An 18,277-nucleotide genomic window follows, 5' to 3' on the forward strand; every position below is an offset into this window, starting at 1 on the left:
TCCCAAAGACACCCCAGAAAGAAAATATTTAATATACAGAGTAATTCAGGGACAGTAAAGCAGGAAGCATCCTTCAGGGAAATAAAACTGTGCACTATATGATGCAGAAATGCAGCAGTTACAGAGGTATAAATATTCCACATAGCTTTAGATTACATCCTTGCTCAAAGCACTCTATCATTTTGCCCAAAATATGTAGATAGTTGCACACTGCACTTCCTAGGAGCAAAGACTGCTTCTCTCCTGCACCGCCACTGAAAAAGGCTTACTAAGACAAGATAGGAAGAAGAGATCAGTCATTTCACACAAGCAAAAGCATGAGCTATCTCCTTTCTCAGTTTGTATCAGAGCAACTCTCACTACTTTAGTGAGCTTTTTTGATTATCAGGAAAGGAAAACGAAGTCTTGCGTGGGCTTCCATCTATGAATGCTGTAAATCAACTCGGGCACTTTCCATAGGCATCAAATTATTCTGAAATGTGGAAAAGTGGTCGAATTCCTTAAGCTCCCAAGCAAAATTAATCTCATCCTTCTCAAATAGAAACCACAAAAATGTTACCAGGTCATGTAAGGGAGTTGCCAAATCAAGCAGCCCTCCACATGCGAGGCTGCCATAGATCTGTGCACATGGCTGGCCACACAAATCAACACGGACCAACACATGCAGCACTTGCACACCCACAAATGGCCATTCACAGATGGACTCAAATACGTAGTCTGGACAAGGGGATAGAGTCCATCATCAGTAAATTTGCAGATGACATCAAGCTAGGGACAGGTGCTGATCTGTTAGAGGGTAGGAGAGCTCGGCAGAGGGACCTTGGCAGGCTGGACAGATGGGCAGAGTCCAAAGGCATGAGATTTAACACATCTAAGTGCTGGGTTCTACACATTGGCCATGGCAACCCCATTCAGTGCTACAGGGTCAGAGTGGCTGGAGGGCAGCCAGGCAGAAAGGAATCTGGGTCTACTGGTTGATAAGAGGCTGAACATGAGCCAGCAGTGTGCCCAGGTGGCAAGAAAGCAATGGCATCCTGGCCTGTATCAGGAATAGTGCAGTCAGCAGGAGCAGGGAAGTCATTGTAGCCCTGTACTCAGCACTGGTTAGGCCACACTTCCAGTACTGTGTCCAGTTCTGGGCCCCCCAGTTTAGGAAAGATGTTGAGTTGCTGGAACATGTCCAGAGAAGGGCAACAAAACTCGTGAGGGGTTTGAAGTACAAGCCCTATGAAGAGAGGCTGAGGGAGCTGGGGTTGCTTAACCTGGAGAAGAGGAGGCTCAGGGAAGACCTTATTGCCATCTACAACTACCCGAAAGGAGGTTGTAGCCAGGTGTGGGTTGGTTTCTTCTCCCAGGCAACCAGCACCAGAACAAGAGGACACAGTCTCAAGCTGTACCAGGGGAGGTTTAGGCTGGATGTTAGGAAGAAGTTCTTCATAGAAAGAGTGATTGGCCATTGGAATGGGCTGCCCAGGGAGGTGGTAGAGTCACCATCATTGGAAGTGTTTAAAAAGAGACTGGATGATGCACTTAGTGTCATGGTTTGCTTGATTAGATGGTGTTAGATGATAGGTTGGACTCTATCTCAAAGGTCTTTTCCAACCTGGTTAATTCTATTCTATTCTACTCTAATTCAAAATCATTGCCCCTCATCCTATCAGTTCAGGCCCTTGAAAACACCTTATTTCTATTTTCCCATACTTGTTTCTTCCCTAACAACCTAGGTCACTTCTCCCTGCCTTTGGTTCCTCTTCCAAGCCTCCCACTCTAAGTCTTGTACATTCCCAAAACATTATTTCCCTTCTTCCTGTAACAAGTCTCATGTCCCTAGGCAGTAATCTCCTGTTTGTAAGGTGAACCAGCCATGGAGGATTCAGGGCAGGGTATTATTTGATTCTCTCACTTGCCAGTGTTTGTCTAGACTGCTTTGTCTGGATGGAGAGGAGCACTTTACGACGTAAGCTGACAGGGCAAAGGTCCAGCTGTAGTAAATCAGTATAACTCCACTGTCATGAAGGTATACTCCTATACAATATGGAGGCAAAATTCTGTAACAAACTTCAAATCAACCCATCCTCAAAAGGAGGGTACAGAAACTATCCTGAAGTTCTCAGAGTTTTCCCACAGGTTTGGGCACACAAGGAAATCAGGATCCAGTAATATGTCTAGCAGTACTGACTCCATGCAGCCATGTGCTATAAAACAAAACCCACAGGATAAAAAAAATCACATCTTTGGGCCTGAAGACCTTGGAAAACTATATTGAAAGAGCACTTGCTTTCTCGTGATACCTGCTTCCTACTATGCACCTAGGCCTTTTTCAGCTTTAGAGGCTAAACCAGGTTTTACAGTTTAGTGCAGTTAACTGATACAGCTAAAGAGGACATTGGATTATATTCTTGTTTGTGTGTGTGTGTGTCTGTCAACACCACAACTGCTCGCTTAATCCCCAGAGTGTCATAAACATAACCGAAGGAAAGTGGGGCTTTGCTGTTACCACTAATGCTGTAATGGGACCTCCAAAACCTTTGCTTCTAGTAATGATGCAGGGAACTAAAACACTAAAATGTTGAAGTCTGCATTGACTTTCAACAGCAATCTTCAAATAAGAGGTTTTTGTTTCTAATCTGAAGATATCTGAGCTAGAAATCAAGGACAAAACTGCACCATTTCAGTGGCATCTTGGACAAAATTTGTACTTTCAATATATTATTTACTGTTACTGTAAAGTCATATGTAAATATCAAGTATTTAAGGCTGTCTATCTCTCCAAAAGGACACCAGTGTTTTTCACATGCTTAACTGCAGCTCAGTAATACAGGCACTCTTCATATGTGCATAAATATATATACACATATATATACCAAACATTTAGCATATTGCAAATCTCCACTAAAAGCTTTCACAGAAACATATCCCATTCTCCCTTCTTTTTTCTTGATGTTTGGGGTTTTTTTTGTTATTATTTCTTTAATCCAGATATGTATGCTCCTTATAATATAACAATATTGCTGACCATCTCCCTGTTGTCATGGTGCTGAGCAGCACACAGTCTGCGTCCTAGCCATAAATGTATTGCAAATATAAAAGTCAAAACTGCTGAACAGACATATTTACAAGAACTTCATGGGAGATAGTTCATCTTATTCAGTCAAGCAACGGAAAACAGATGTATCTTCCCAATTTCTTGTAAAATACACCCTCACATGCCCTGAGTTCTTTAATACAATCCCCCCTCATCTGCGAATGGCATCTTCCCCTTCACCATCGGCATAGCTTTGTGTCCAAAAGCATAGCTGCCAGAGAAAGAAGTACCCTGCCTCTGTGCTTCACAGCCTCAATCAAATTCTTATTTAAAGAGATCACAAAGTCTTTGTGTCCAATTCAACATTGTGCTTTACTTGCAATGACAAGCCAGAAAAGTCAAACTACATCTAAATCTAAAATCAAGACTTCTTGTTCACACATGCAACTGATAGCATCACAAAATTCCCAGGTAGTGATAATTTTAATCTTTATGAAAGAGGCTTTTTTTGTTGACTTAAGTCTTTAAACAACAGGCACAGCAGCATAAAATATCATATAGTGTGACATACATTACAGAACCCAAATACCTTCCTAGAAGTAGAATGTTACACAGTTCTCACGTTATTATGTGGAAGTCATTTGATTACTAGTTACCACCATGCAGCTTATTACCTTCAGTGAAGTGTAAATACTGTCCTATCACATTTCTTATAGCTCCATCTACCAGAATCAATCTCTTTGTAACAGGCCACTGAGGTATATGCTGAAGCATAGACTGCATTCTCTCCAGATGAAGGATTCTGCAATCAAAAGAGGTAGAGCATAGAAACATTGTGTACTACAAACAAGGAGGTAGAGCTGCTGAAAAAAATACGGGATTTGTTCATTTGTAGTCACTATATTGATTAGCTTGCAGCTGCTTGCAACAGCAGCAGGATTGCAGTATGCTTTTATAAGTAAATTAAAAATTACAACATGTACCACCAAATTAATGATTAATGATGTTTGACTGGTCTCTCTTAACAGTAGATAAGGGATTTTATTTTTCAGATTCATCCTCACATGTTAATTTGAAGAGCATGGATTATATCTCCTTCAATGAAGGATAATTTTTGGCATGAAAAAGTAGAGCTATTACAATCAATGCCAAAGTTAGGCAAATATTCTATCTTCAAGAAGCAATGCAAGTTATTCACTGTGCAGTTAGTAAGAGAAGTATCAGTTCCTGTGCTCTGCTATAAACTTTTCATAAGGCTCTGACATCTCTGACAAACAGTAACTCACTTCATCTACAACTTTTACATCCTGTACAGAATCTTCCTGATCATATATGTCAGTTTTGGTTTGGGCTTTTGTGGGTTGTTTTTTTGTGGTTGTTTTGGGGTGGTTTTTTTTTAAATGAATAGCAAAATAGAGCTCTTAAACCACTTTATTTTGTATAAATCACCCAGATCATTTGCCTAGATTTTATTTTTCGATGTATGCTGTAAATCAGAACACTTGAAATTAAAGCACAATCTTTACAAACTTGTTGTTGCGCTTGTCCTGAACTGGGAATTGAATGCATTTCCAAAGTTGCAACAAAAAGGGGGTTTACTACATTAGTAACCAATTGCTAAAAGAATAACTCTACTGTACAAGAAGATTTGGATAGCTTCAACACAACAAATAATTCTGAATAAGTGTATAAGCTATAAATTCTGTATTCATAACAACCGCTTACATTTGCATGAAGTGATAAACCAGATGGGAAATGCAAAACTCTAAGAAAAGTTCAAAAACTTCAAAAGCAATCTTAGCCTCAGAGTGCCCTAGATAAGATTCAAAGGCACATGTACATAAACACTGTGGTGGGTTAACACCTTTTTCTGAAAACAAAAGAAGAAAGCAGGGTGGAGGGCTTGTGGGTACTTTACACTCCCTGAAGGGTGTTTCCCCCCTGGGAAAGCTGAGTCTGTTCCACTCCCCCCTCCCTGCCCAGCTAGGATATAAAAAGCAGGACATCATAGCTGTTGGATCTCCCTTTTGGCTCCTGCCTCTGCTGGACGAGAGCTACTGCAGCTGCCCTCCTGCTCCTCAGCCACGTGGCCGGACCTGATCCTTCTCCCTGCTGCCTCTGCACCTCCTCAGAGAAAGACTGGTTTTGTATTATTTTTTTCTGTCCCACTCCCATCCATTCTTGTTCCTTGCCCTTGTGAACCTTTTTTTTTTTTCCCCTATTATTGTTATATATATAATTTGAAGAAAAAAAAATTATTTGCCTCTCTACTTCCAAGCTGACTCCAGATTGTTGCTTAGTGGATTTGCTCCTTACCCTTTGTTTTTTTCTCCTCTCTCTGTTTGGAGGGAGGAGGTGGGGGGGAGTGGGGAAGAGATTCTCAGCCTTTTCCCCATTTGAGCTTTTAACTCTCAGTTAAGCCTCAAACCACTACAAACACATAGAGTGAAATCATAATTCTGCTTTCTATAGTAGGCTTCTGTTCCAAGATCTCCTGCGCAAACCTACGTAAGTAAGACTTACCACAAAAATCCAGGAGATTTCAGATGCACTGGACTTGCTGTACATGATCCTAATAGCATGCATCCATAAGGAACATTACTGAGTCATAGTAATTATATATGGGAATTAGACTTTATTTGTAGAACAAGATGAAGAATTCAGGACCTAGTTCAACATGCTTAATTATACACAGCTGCTGATTGCTATGAGTCCTGATCATGTACTCAGGTCCTCTGCTGAATCACAAGCAGCTAGTCCAAAGCACAGATTTAATTTGTTTCTCAGAATGTGCACGTCAGCACAGTCATTTGACTCTATACAAGGTTTTGAATTACAGAATAAGAAACAAAACACAAGAGAGATGAAAATCAGAAATCAAATCTGATGTGAAAATAAATACTGAGGTTGCTAAGTCAAGCTGCACTAAGAAACTTACGGATCACGAGATGCAGTATATCCTTCTGAAAAGTAGGCATCTGATTTCTCATTCAGTTGCTGGATCAGGGTATTTATCTCTGAATAAGTTTTCCCAGTTACTCTGGCATCTAGAAACTGAGATATTAAACCAGCTACGATTCTTTCAAGCTCCAAAAGAAGTTTCTGAGAGAGCCTGCTGCTGCTGCACCATTGCTCAAATACCTAGCAGATTGAATGCAAACCAGAACAAATTAGAGAATCAAAGCTTACTTATTTAGAAAATACATAGAATTTGCATGCCTTTAAATAAAAACCCATAATTAACAAAGGTAGCTAAACTTCTCCCTACGTGTCTAGAGAGAAATGAATGGCCTCACAAAGATTGATTTTCAGTACAATTTGGACTGACCTGCAGACTGACAATCTAGCATGCTACATCACACAGAGAACTAACATCCTACTCTGTGCTGTCCTTCCGCCACGAGCCAAGAAAGGTGGAGACTGAAATGAGCCTTCACAGTCAATTACTCAGGCTTTCATTCTCTTACAAGTCTTCTGCCTGTGCTACCAACATGATAGAAGGCAGCAGCCTTGACATTTTGGGGGTCCAATTGGGCTGCTCCCATTGTGCAACCTAAAATCAAGGCCTGCCCAAGCTACTGACTGCTCTCCTTCCTTCCACCATTATTTTTTTTAATGCCAAGTGATTATAACAGATTTTCACTCTAAGAGATGTCCTGTTCACCAATCCCAGAAGGCAGCAGCTTACATTACCTCAAGTTGCCATGATAAGGCTGTCAGGTCTTACAAAGAGTTTTAAAATCATAGCTGAAATTATTGCTGGATTTTCCTATAGCTACAACAGCAATTGGTGTATTAGTTTGGGTAATCGCATTTGATTTTTACTTCATGTCGTCACACATCAGTGAAACCTTTATCAAGAGAGAAATCAAAGGCTAGAGTTTTGAGGAAATGCACATTAAGCTCCACACACTTTCTTTAGATGATACTGCAAACAGTTCCAGAGTAGATTGATACATAGCTGATAATTTTTAGGAAAAGTAATGCCATATTTAATTGGAAAACCAGCCAGAATTAAGGCATCTAGACAACTGTTTTCCTCAGGACCATGTGAATGGTTTATCCCCTTCTCCATCCAACTACATCATAGAGATTGTGTGCAAGCTCTTGTGCCAGTCCATAATTTTAAGATGCTCTACAGGAGTACTGTTATGCTCTACAGGAGTACTGTTATGCTCTACAGGAGTACTGTTATGCTCTAATCCCCTTCAACATGCTTCTGCCACTATTGCCAAGACAGTGGAGAGGAACACAAGCCCTATGAGGAGAGGCTGAGGGAGCTGGGGCTGCTCAGCCTGGAGAGGAGGAGACTCAGGGGTGACCTTATTGCTCTCTACAACTACCTGAAGGGGGGTTGGAAACAGGCAGAGGTTGGTCTCTTCTCCCAGGCAGCCAGCACCAGAACAAGAGGACACAGTCTCAGGCTGCGCCAGGGGAAGTTCAGGCTGGAGGTCAGGAGGAAGTTTTACACAGAGAGAGTGATTGCCCACTGGAATGGGCTGCCCGGGGAGGTGGTGGAATTGCCATCACTGGAGGTGTTCAGGAGGAGACTTGACAGGGTGCTTGGTTGCATGGGTTAGTTGATTAGGTGGTGTTGGGTGATAGGTTGGACGTGATGATCTTGAAGGTCTCTTCCAACCTGGTTTATTCTATTCTATTCTAAAATAAATGGGTTATATACTCTATCAGTGGAGGCATGTAGTCTGCTTTTAGTTTTGCCCAACTCAGATGGAATAAATGGGTCTTCCTTCTGCCAGGCCTCTGCAGAGCAACATATTTCACTATATTCCCTATTATATTTCAAAACTGTATTTGAGTTAATGATAAAATCTGATTAAGTGGACACAAGGTGATAGACTAAACTTCTACTGTAACAATTCTTTGTAAGGATTAGTTTGTCTTATTAGCAAGATGAAGACAGTTCATGGCAATAACTTTTAATAGATGTCTTAGATCTTTCAATTGACTTACTGTTGACAGCCTACATACAAAAAATAGGAATTTAATCTACTAAAGTCTTAAAGTGTACCTGTGCATAGAGTCTGATCTTGCTGACAGCTTGAACAAGGTACAGTTTGGCCTCGTGCCATGCAGTAATACAGTCCTCTTCATTATTCTCTTTATTTGCTTCATCTTCTGAAACACTTGACAGAGCAGAGCACACAAACTGCTCCAGTGTCTCTTCTGTGGGAATCTGGCAGAGACATAAAAAATTTATGAGTATCTCAAGAGAGCTGCTGAGTATTATCTTTGCTATCAACTTACTTATCCCGTGGGGGGAAGATATCACGTGGTGAAAACAAAAGCTGTTTAATCCAGCCTCATACTCAGGGTCATGTACTTCAAAGCAGACTGCATACATAATGCTGTATAACATACTAGTGGCTCCATTATGAGATTCATGCAGCAGGCAGAATGATGAAACTTGCATAAACAAGGACTTTTCCCTGTGTGGCTGCACCAGTGTTGCTAGTTCCATAGTTATTTGCAAGCTAGCACTGAACTACCGTGGCAGTGACACAGCACACCTACACTAGAATTTTGCACTAGAATAATGATATCAGAGCAATTATAACAATTAATAATGTAAAAAGTATTCAATAATACCTCTCAACCAATGATTACATGCAGCAAAGTGGTTTTAAATGTAAGTTGGTAGGTTTCATCAATGTGGCAATGAGGTCAGATCTTTTTCCTCACAGTCTGGCTTCTAAATTCCACATTGAAAGATTCTTTCAAATCATATGAACGTTATTAAAGCACACAAAACTAATTTGCCTTATTTTAATTCTTCCTATTGATGTCTTTCTGAGATACTTCACATCCTAACTTCTTTGAACTGTGACTAGAAAATTTATTAGAAGTTTTTCAAATGTTTTGCCACCAAATGAGCTGGGACATTAGATACAGAATTGAGGGGCTCAGAGCACCGTCTTTCCCTTTGTGCTTTCCGAGTGACCTAACACAAGTGCACAAGTGAGTTGTCTGGGATTCCACAGCCAGCCATAGCTACCAGGCTGCAGTTGAATTTGGCTCATAACTGGCAATCACTTATAATTGATTAAAAGGTCATTCAAAAAAAATAAACATTTTTAATAACTTACCCATTTGTGTATTTTTATAAAGAGCTCTTCCAGCATACAAGTCTAGGCTGTACCCAGCAAAGAACAAACTTGTTTCAGATAAATACTACCATCCTCTATTAAAAAATGTGGACTTCAGTAGAAGCTCAAAAGATGCTTCAAGTTTTCTGTCATTCAAATCAGACCACTTCTGATAAAGTTTCTTCAACATTTGACACATCAACAGTATATTTCAATAGCTCCAGTGAGACAACTCATCAGTCAAGCATATTCATATCAAGACTGCACAAATGAGAAGGGATCTTGATATGGCATGATTTATGTACAGAAGAGAGAGGCATTCTTTTTCCAGCAAGCCACCAAAAAATGGCACCAGCCAAATTAATCCAGGCAGTTAAAAATTCAGATTTTAATTTAAAAGCTTAGTGGAGCAAATCTGAAAATACTCTGCAGGATGGGATAATGAACTCAAAACTTTGCCATACTTAATAGTGACTTCAGAGAAACACCTGTTTAGCATTTTCATGCACAGAAATTTCAGCTAAATCTAAACACATTTATTTTGATGAGAATGAAGCCAGGATATTTAGCAGTTTTGTAGCTGCTTCTTCACAAATCAAAGATATGACCGTAGCTTATGTAAGGCATGGGCAGTGACTGGCTGGAAAGTAGCCCTGAGGAGAGAGACTTGGGGGTGCTGGTGGACAAGAAGCTCAACAGGAGCTCCCAATGTGCTCTTGCAGCCCGCAAAGCCAATCAGATCCTGGGCTGCAGCAGGAGAAGTGTGGCCAGCAGGTCGAGGGAGGTGATCCTCCCCCTCTACTCAGCCCTGGGGAGACCCCACCTGCAGTACTGTGTCCAGTTCTGGAGCCCCTATTACAAGAGGGATGTGGAGGGGCTGGAAGGTGTCCAGAGAAGGGCCACAAGGATGATCAGAGGGCTGGAGCACCTCTCCTGTGAGGACAGACTGAAGGAGTTGGGGCTGTTCAGTCTGCAGAAGAGAAGGCTCCCAGGTGACCTCATTGTGGCCTTCCAGTATCTGAAGGGGGCCTACAGGAAGGCTGAGGAAGGACTTCTCAGGATCTCAGGGAGTGATAGGACTAGGGGGAATGGAACGAAGCTGGAGGTGGGGAGATTGAGGCTGGATGTGAGGAGGAGGTTCTTCCCCATGAGAGTGGTGAAGCCCTGGAATGGGTTGTCCAGGGAGGTGGTCGAGGCCCCGTCCCTGGGGGTGTTTAAGAGCAGGCTGGATGAGGCTGTGGCCAGGCTGATCTAGTGTGGGGTGTCCCTGCCCATGGCAGGGGGGTTGGAACTAGGTGATCCCTGTGGTCCCTTCCAACCCTGAATGAAACTATGAAACTATGAATAATCATTTCAGGGCACAAATGAAAACAAAGGTGAAACAGTGGGATACTGAAATTTTTCAAGTGATTTACCTTTGTTAATTGTGCTGTATAATTAAGCAGTTTCTCAACTTGAAGATGACCAAAACCAAACCTGGATGTAAGTTCTGCTCTCACAGCATGTGGATTCCACAAAACATCTCCAAGAGAAAGATTATACCGGAAACCTGAAAGAAAAAGAATCTTCTGTTTATAGCGTTCCTGCTTTTTATTCATGTTGTTTCTTGGCAATTCATATTTCTTATGAGATTGTAGCATGATGTTCTCAGCTGAACACGGGCTTTGTTGGGATAAAATAGATGATTGCATTAGTGATATAGCAAGGTTAGTTAATCATAGAATCAGGGTTGAAATGTAAAGAATTTGTTCCTAGCATCCAGTCTAAATCTATTCTTCTCTATCTTGGAGACCTTGCCCCTTGTTCTACCACTACAGGCCTTTGTAAACAGTCTCTCTCCATCCTTCCTGTAGACACCCTTCAGGTACTGGAAGGTTGTTATTAGGTGACCCTGGAGCCTTCTCAAGGCTGAACAACCCCAGATCCCTCAGCCTGTACTAGGAGCTGAGATGTTCCAACCCCCTGATCATTTTTTTGACCCTCTAGACCCACTCCATCAGGTCTGTAGTATTCTAACGGTATCTGACAGTTGATAGAATGATAATGGTGATATGTCCTTGAGGAGTGGTTGCCAGCAAACCCAGCAGGGTGCCATTCTGAACTGTGTGTCTAATTCTGCACCATAGAGAGGACAACCAGGTGATCAGGCCCAGTTAGCATGGGTTTATGAAGGGCAGGTCTGACCTGACAAACCTGATGCCCTTCTATGACAAGATGACCTGTCTGGTGGATTAGGGAAAGGCTGTGGATGTTGTTTGCCTGGACTTCCATAAGATCTTTTACACAGTTTTCTCGTGACATTCTCATAAAAATACTTGAGTAGGTATAGAGAAGGGCTACTAAGCTGGTGAAGGGCCTGGAGAACAGGTCCTACGAGGAGCGGCTGAGGGAACTGGGGTTGTTCAGCCTACAAAGAAGGAGGCTGAGGGGAGACCTTATTGCTCTCTACAATTACCTGAAAGGAGGTTGTAATGGGGTAGGCACTGGTCTCTTCTCACAAGTAACTAATGATATGAGAGGGAATGACCTCAGGCTGTGTCAGGAAAGGTTTAGACCGGACATTAGAAAAACTTTTTTTTCCCACAGAAAGAGTTGTCAGGGACTGGAACAGACTGCCCAGGGAGATGGTTGAATCACCATCCCTGAAATGTTTAAAAGCCATATGGATCTGGTGATTGAGGACATGGTATAGTGACAGACTTGGTGGAGTGGGCAAAACGGCTGGATGTGATGATCTCAGATGTCCTTTCCAGCATGGATGATTCTATACTTTTCTGATTTTGCTAATGTATGTGAGTACAAGGGGTGGATATGCATTGCTGCACCAGAAAACTCAGGAAACTCAAGTTCACCCCCTGTGCAAGACCTCCAGCATAACACCTTTGTACCAATTCAGTTTTTCTTTTGATAGGTGAAGTGGGATTCAGACTGTATATAGTTCTTCACCTGGTTTGCCATGCAGAGCAGACAGTTGCACCCAGGATCTAATTGTGTGTCATCAGTTTGCCAAGAAAACCTGTTCCTGACTTTTTCTTGAAGAGTTGTCCTGGGACCAGCCTGCCTTCTACAATTAAATTGATCTGCCATATTCAAGCAGCAGATGGGGAAATGTAACCCTTCAGAAGACAGCAGAATTTATGATACAGAAAAAATGAATGGGGCCAGCCATAGTGCTTAACTTACACCTCCAAACCAAGAGGTTATGTTTGCATCAAATGGAAGAAACTGTCCTTTGTCTCTCAAAAATTTACCACTAAAAGATCATTCTAAGTACAACAGTTAGATCAAAGTGCTTTGCTCATCAAATAGTTTCCAGAATCTGTTGAAATTTAGTTACAAGTATTTATTCAAATGTCAATAAATAAATGGGTTAGTACTACAGCACTGTAATGCAATTATTCCACCTATTAAGTTAGGAATTTAGCAAAAGCTCAGTTATTTAGACCAAGCTGCAATCTTATGTTCCCAGAATGCTTATGAGGTACATCAAAGAAAATCCAGAATTCCTTACCTTCGGAGCTCCTCTCCTGTCCTGATGAAACACTTAAATTCAGTGCTGTTTTCACAACTTCATAGAAACTTTGGCCCAATGGCATCATACCTAAATTCCTCAGTTCTGCCACAGTACTGAAAGTGAAAAGTAAAATGAGAACTCAAGCCAGAAAAAGTAAAAAGGCTTGGTGGAAAAAAAAAAAATTCAAGTAAATTGTAAAATTATTGTTTTTGTTGTAGAAAATGTGCTGTTTTATCAAATCAGACTTCTCATGGGGAAAAAATAAACTGAGAGAGAGAGAAAGAGTTAAGAGTAAAAATAAGAGCAGAAACACTATGAGCATTTTCCCCAGTCATTCCTGCAAGGAGGCAGGAGGCACATAGATTATTTATATTTTGCTTCAACTCAACCTGGAAATAAAAGAACCCTTAAAGCAACAGAATATTTATTCTCACAACAAATTAAACAAAGGACATTACAGAGCACACTGATAATGATATATATCACATTTCTTACAACACCCAGTCTCACTCGCCTTAGCTGTGAAACAAACTTTTTTGCTCGTGCGGCTGTTACTTACTACTTCTTGTTAATGTCAAATGTACCACTTATTTCCTACAGTGTATTCCTTTGTTATTATGGAAATAAGAATCCAGTTTTGTTAGGGTGGATCAGCTGTTTCCACCACATATAAAAGGAAGAAAAAAGTCAAACAAAAACAACCAGGGGAAAAAAGCCAACAAAACCTAACACTATTTAACTTCGCTAAGGAGGTGTGAAATGTCTCTGTCAATTACATCTCTGCTTGCTGGGAGACACAACAAACGTGGTTGCATCCCAGGAGGTGGGAGAAATCATAAATTTAGGATTCATTCTGCTGCCTAAGTTCTGCTTGAAATGGGAACTCTAGAAACACATCAGCAATATGAAGCTAGTCAAGAAGTAAGCATTGACTTTAATAGTGTGTCTTCCAAATTGCATTAATTATGGCAAATTTGGCCATTAAAGTGCACCAAAAGCCTTAAAAAAGCCCAAACCCCAACTATAAGTGTCTGAGTCTCCTCTTATTAATTACTTGCAGGTTGACTCCAACTAGCAGGCAAGCAACAAGGCAACTGCTTATTCACTCCTTTCTCCCACAGGACAGGAAGAAAATAAAAGGGGGGTGAGAAGACTCATGGATCAAAATAAAGAGCGTTTAACAGCTGAAGCAAAAGCTGTGCACAAAAGTAAAATGAAACAAGGAATTTATTCACTGCTTCCCATCAACAGACAGGTGCCCAATCACTTTACTTACTTTTCAATAACTTTTAGAAACTGTGCTATGGTGACTAACTGGTCTTCTGTGTAAAAGCTGCTCAATTCAAGATGAGGGAGTGAACGTAGAATGCTCCAGAGGTATGGTTGCTTGTATAGGTTTTCTGCCCTAGAAATAATTTCCTCCACTTCATTCAAATCCATCTTTGTGAAGAGAACACACTTCCATTAGCAGAAAAAAAATGTCAGATGTCTGGTTTTATCCTACTCCTGCCCTCTCGAATTTTAAACCATTTAAAACATGATGGTTTTTAATTGATAAGATACTTTATCTATAGTAATTTTCCATATCATTTTGGTGGCACTTTGAACTTAATGCCAGCTTTGTTTCAGACATGTTTCTCTGCAGTGATGGAAAACAAAGCTGGTAGAAAAGTTAAGTATCTCTTTCTTCTCAGAAGTGTAAGTCTTTCCCTAAGAGAAGGATGACCTTTGTGATATCAAACCCAAGTCCCTCTTTAGCCCTGTAATAAATTTCTAAATCTAGGGTATAAAGAGCAGGCATCTGCTAGGGATGTGTCATCCTTGCCTCACAGCTCCTTGAGGGGTTTGGGGGGAATCAAGTAATAATTTTATACACATACACACATATATATATGTATGTATGTATAAAATTATATATATATGTATATATATGTATATATACATACACCTTATATATCTATATATATATATACACATATAAAGTAGATAGATAAAGTGTATATATATATATATAGTTATATAGACTACTTTCAGCTAAATATTTTCTTAATGCTGATAAATACATTTCTTCTACTTTATATTCCATTCCTGAAATTAAATTTCAGCTCCTTTGGATGGAATATCTCCTGAGCAACTTTAAAATGTTACTACAAGAATGCCATCTAATATGAAGTTATCAATTTGGAATCCAGTTTTCTTGAAGTAGCAGCTATAACAAATCAATATGGAGAAAATGAATTCTGAAATATTTTTGAAGTAAACCCAGTGAACTACAAAATTGACAGTAACAGAGATCCACTCTTGGGCCCATTCAGCCCCCTCAGTTTTGTTGAGATTGTAAGGGTGAAAGTATTACAGAAAGCACATGGACCAAATTATTTTCACATATATTTACAAAGGGATTCTGTGAGGAATTATGCTGTGTCTTGCAAGTCTGTGTTTCTTCACCCCCACTTGAGTCTGCTTGTCATACAAAGTAATCTCACCAATGCAAGGGCCTCATCTTTTCAATATCACTTCAGTCCTTTTTTTTTAATTTTGAGTTGGGTTTGGGGTTTTTTGGTTGCTTTTTGCTTTGAGGGGCTTTGGGGTTGGTTGGTTGGCTCAGGTTTTTTTATAGTAACTGCACATTAAGATGAGAGTTCCATGCAGGACAATTTGTAATAAGATTCTTTTAATACAGCTACACAAGATCTGGCAGATGCACCTTTAAACGTCCTGGAAAGAACAACTAACCTTCAAAAAGCTGATTTAAAGACTACTTTGAATCAGTAACCTAAAAGTCACTGAACTCCTAATCAAGTTTTCAAGACATCATTTTGCCATTGAACAGCATACATGGGGTTTTTAAGACAGTTTACTAAAACTTGATAGGGAGGTGGTCGAGGCCCTGTCCCTGGAGGTGTTTAAGACCAGGCTGGATAAGGCTCTGGCCAGGCTGATCTAGTGTGGCGTGTCCCTGCCCATGGCAGGGGCGTTGGAACTAGATGATCCTTGTGGTCCCTTCCAACCCTGAATGATACTATGATAGGATACACATTTCTTACTATTATAATAAAGTTACCTCAAAATCCAGAACTGTAAGTTAGAAACAGACTGTGAAAATACTTACTGTAAGAAATGTGGTGATGTTGTGGAGCCCTGTAAAATCAAATATTTTCCTTTAGAGAAAATCATTATTAGCTTCAGAAGAAGCAGTCTTATGCAGAATAGCAAGTAGTGTACCAAGGGCATTTCAACAGAAGTAAGGGAATGATAAATAACACCACAGAATGACAGCGATCCACTTGATTTTCTGTGCTTTCCAATACTTTTACTATCAGCGCAAAAACATTTTAAAGGAAGTTACTTACCAGTGTAACAAAATCATCACAACACCACCTGATGAACATACTAGCTCTCTAACAGCCAAACATGAAAATTACTGTGGTGCTTGAATTTTTCTTCTTGAACCTTTAGCCAGAAAGGCAGAGTAATTTATTAAATATCCACATGCCACAGCAGCAAGGCTGAGTAGCATTGGTGGGAACAGAGCGGAACCATCAGACCTTCATGTTTTCAGTCTCACTCTTTTAGCAAAAGACTGACTTGTTTGCCTAAAGACCAACAGGCTGCTGAGATTTTCCATCCCTATGGAAAACAGAAAAACCTGGGGAGAAAGACTTAAATCCTGGTAAGGTGTTTTTTGCATGCATGTTAGACCAAGTAACTATGCACTCAGATTATTAATCCTTACCTATAAACCTTGCCCCACACAGTATTTTTTTAACTATCAAGTAGTCAAACAAAGATATATATGTAGAAAGCTAACTTTCTTTCTCTGATAATTTTATGACAGCCACACTATGAGTAATTGCAGAAGTGTCTTTTCTCAGACCACCTAAAGTTTTAGTTTGTTCATTTATTCTTAAGAGTATTCCTTTGCTCGATGGTTATCACTAACTGATAGACAAAGCAATTCATTATTAGAAAGAGCACATCTTACCTGAGAACTTTGAGTTTTCCTCCCATAGCTTTTCTAAACTCAGAGTTTTCTCTGTAGTCTCAATAAATCCTTTTGAAAGTTCTTCTATATCTTTCATGAAGTCTAGATCAGGACCTGTGAATCTCTCTGGATCACTTTGGATGCCTGCAGTACTTTTTCACAGAAATAAATAGGGAGGTAATAAGGCTAAATCCTTACAAACTAGAAGCAAGTATCTGAAAAATGTGTGTATAGTCACAGCAATAACCTGTTTCTGTGGGTTTTGCAACTAGTATGCATTTACACAACCTTTCTTTAGTTCATCTCATTAGCATCAAAGTTGCAGCGCTGACTCTTAAATTTGGAAGAGATGGGAATGAAAAGCTACTGAGTTGGAACTGCTCACCTGTGCCAGTAACCCAGTTCTGGCAGCAGCCAAAGACAGACATATACAGCGATGTCTTGGATGTTTATGAACACACTCAACTTTTCTCCCTGTTTTATCCTAAGTGCAGGTGATAGTTCTTTGACAGTCTGTACCCTGAAGCTCAACCTTTCTTATTGCATCTAAAGTATCACAGTATAACTTAGGTTGGAAAGGACCTCGAGGATCATTGCGTCCAACCTATCAACACAGACCCCATGACTAGACCATGGCACCAAGTGCCACGTCCAATCTCCTCTTGAACGCCTCCAGGGACGGTGACTCCACCACCTCCCTGGGCAGCCCGTTCCAATGACGAATGACTCGCTCGGTGAAGAACTTTCTCCTCACCTCGAGTCTAAACCTCCCCTGGTGCAGCTTGAGACTGTGTCCTCTTGTTCTGGTGCTGGTTGCCTGGGAGAAGAGACCAACCCCTTCATGCTGGAACCAGAAGGGGTAAGTTGGTCAATGTCACCAGACGAAATATAGGTAAATCATACACTGATTCCAGACCACATGTTCCTCTTCTGCTTGAAAAGCAAGAAGAATGGTGCTTCTGGTTACATTGGTATTTTTTGCAAATAAAGTGTCTATTGCTAAGAAAACCTACACAGTTTGTATCTGGGATATGAGTTTTTTTCAGATATGTGCACCCAAATGCATGTTTCCAGCTAAAACCAGGACAAACCTATAAAAATAGCATCTTGTTATCGCAACTGATTTTCCCCGATTTTAGCTTAGGCTAACCGCTGGAACACCTCTCTATTATCTTTATCATACTACCATCTGGTGGCTACTCCGTAGCACAACAATTTTCCAACAAACTTCCACAATGAAATTAGAAGTCCATCATCTAAACATTTCCCTACAGGACAAAATTACTTAATCACCTAAGGCATCATAAATAATGGAATAATCATCTTTAGCCAGTTACTAGGCAGTTGCATTGCCTTTAATCCAATAGGAAGTTCAAGTTATCTTACAGGGAAATCCTGCATAGAAAAAAATAGAATAAACCAGGTTGGAAGAGACCTTCAAGATCATTGCGTCCAACCTATCATCCAACACCACCTAATCAACTAACCCATGGCACCAAGCACCCTGTCAAGTCTCCTCCTGAACACCTCCAGTGACGGCGACTCCACCACCTCCCCGGGCAGTCCATTCCAATGGGCAATCACTCTCTCTGTGTAAAACTTCCTCCTGACCTCCAGCCTGAACCTCCCCTGGTGCAGCCTGAGACTGT

General features: G+C 40.6%; 1 protein-coding gene across 1 annotated transcript in view; it reads right to left on the reverse strand.

Annotated features, from left to right (window-relative positions):
• Positions 1-18,277, reverse strand: part of ABCA13 (ATP binding cassette subfamily A member 13) — a 190,164-nt gene that overhangs the window by 160,154 nt on the left and 11,733 nt on the right. Inside the window, exons 4-10 of the mRNA XM_068147726.1 lie at positions 16,629-16,780; positions 15,756-15,784; positions 13,920-14,083; positions 12,641-12,756; positions 10,545-10,678; positions 8,055-8,219; positions 5,964-6,166 (exon numbers count right to left, since the gene is read on the reverse strand). Coding sequence (XP_068003827.1) covers positions 5,964-6,166; positions 8,055-8,219; positions 10,545-10,678; positions 12,641-12,756; positions 13,920-14,083; positions 15,756-15,784; positions 16,629-16,780 — 963 coding nt within the window. The remainder of the gene's footprint in view (positions 1-5,963; positions 6,167-8,054; positions 8,220-10,544; positions 10,679-12,640; positions 12,757-13,919; positions 14,084-15,755; positions 15,785-16,628; positions 16,781-18,277) is intronic.

This window comes from Melanerpes formicivorus, unplaced genomic scaffold, assembly GCF_026170545.1.
Source record: "Melanerpes formicivorus ecotype bairdi unplaced genomic scaffold, bMelFor1.0.p_v2 SCAF_15, whole genome shotgun sequence".
NCBI lineage: Eukaryota > Metazoa > Chordata > Aves > Piciformes > Picidae > Melanerpes > Melanerpes formicivorus.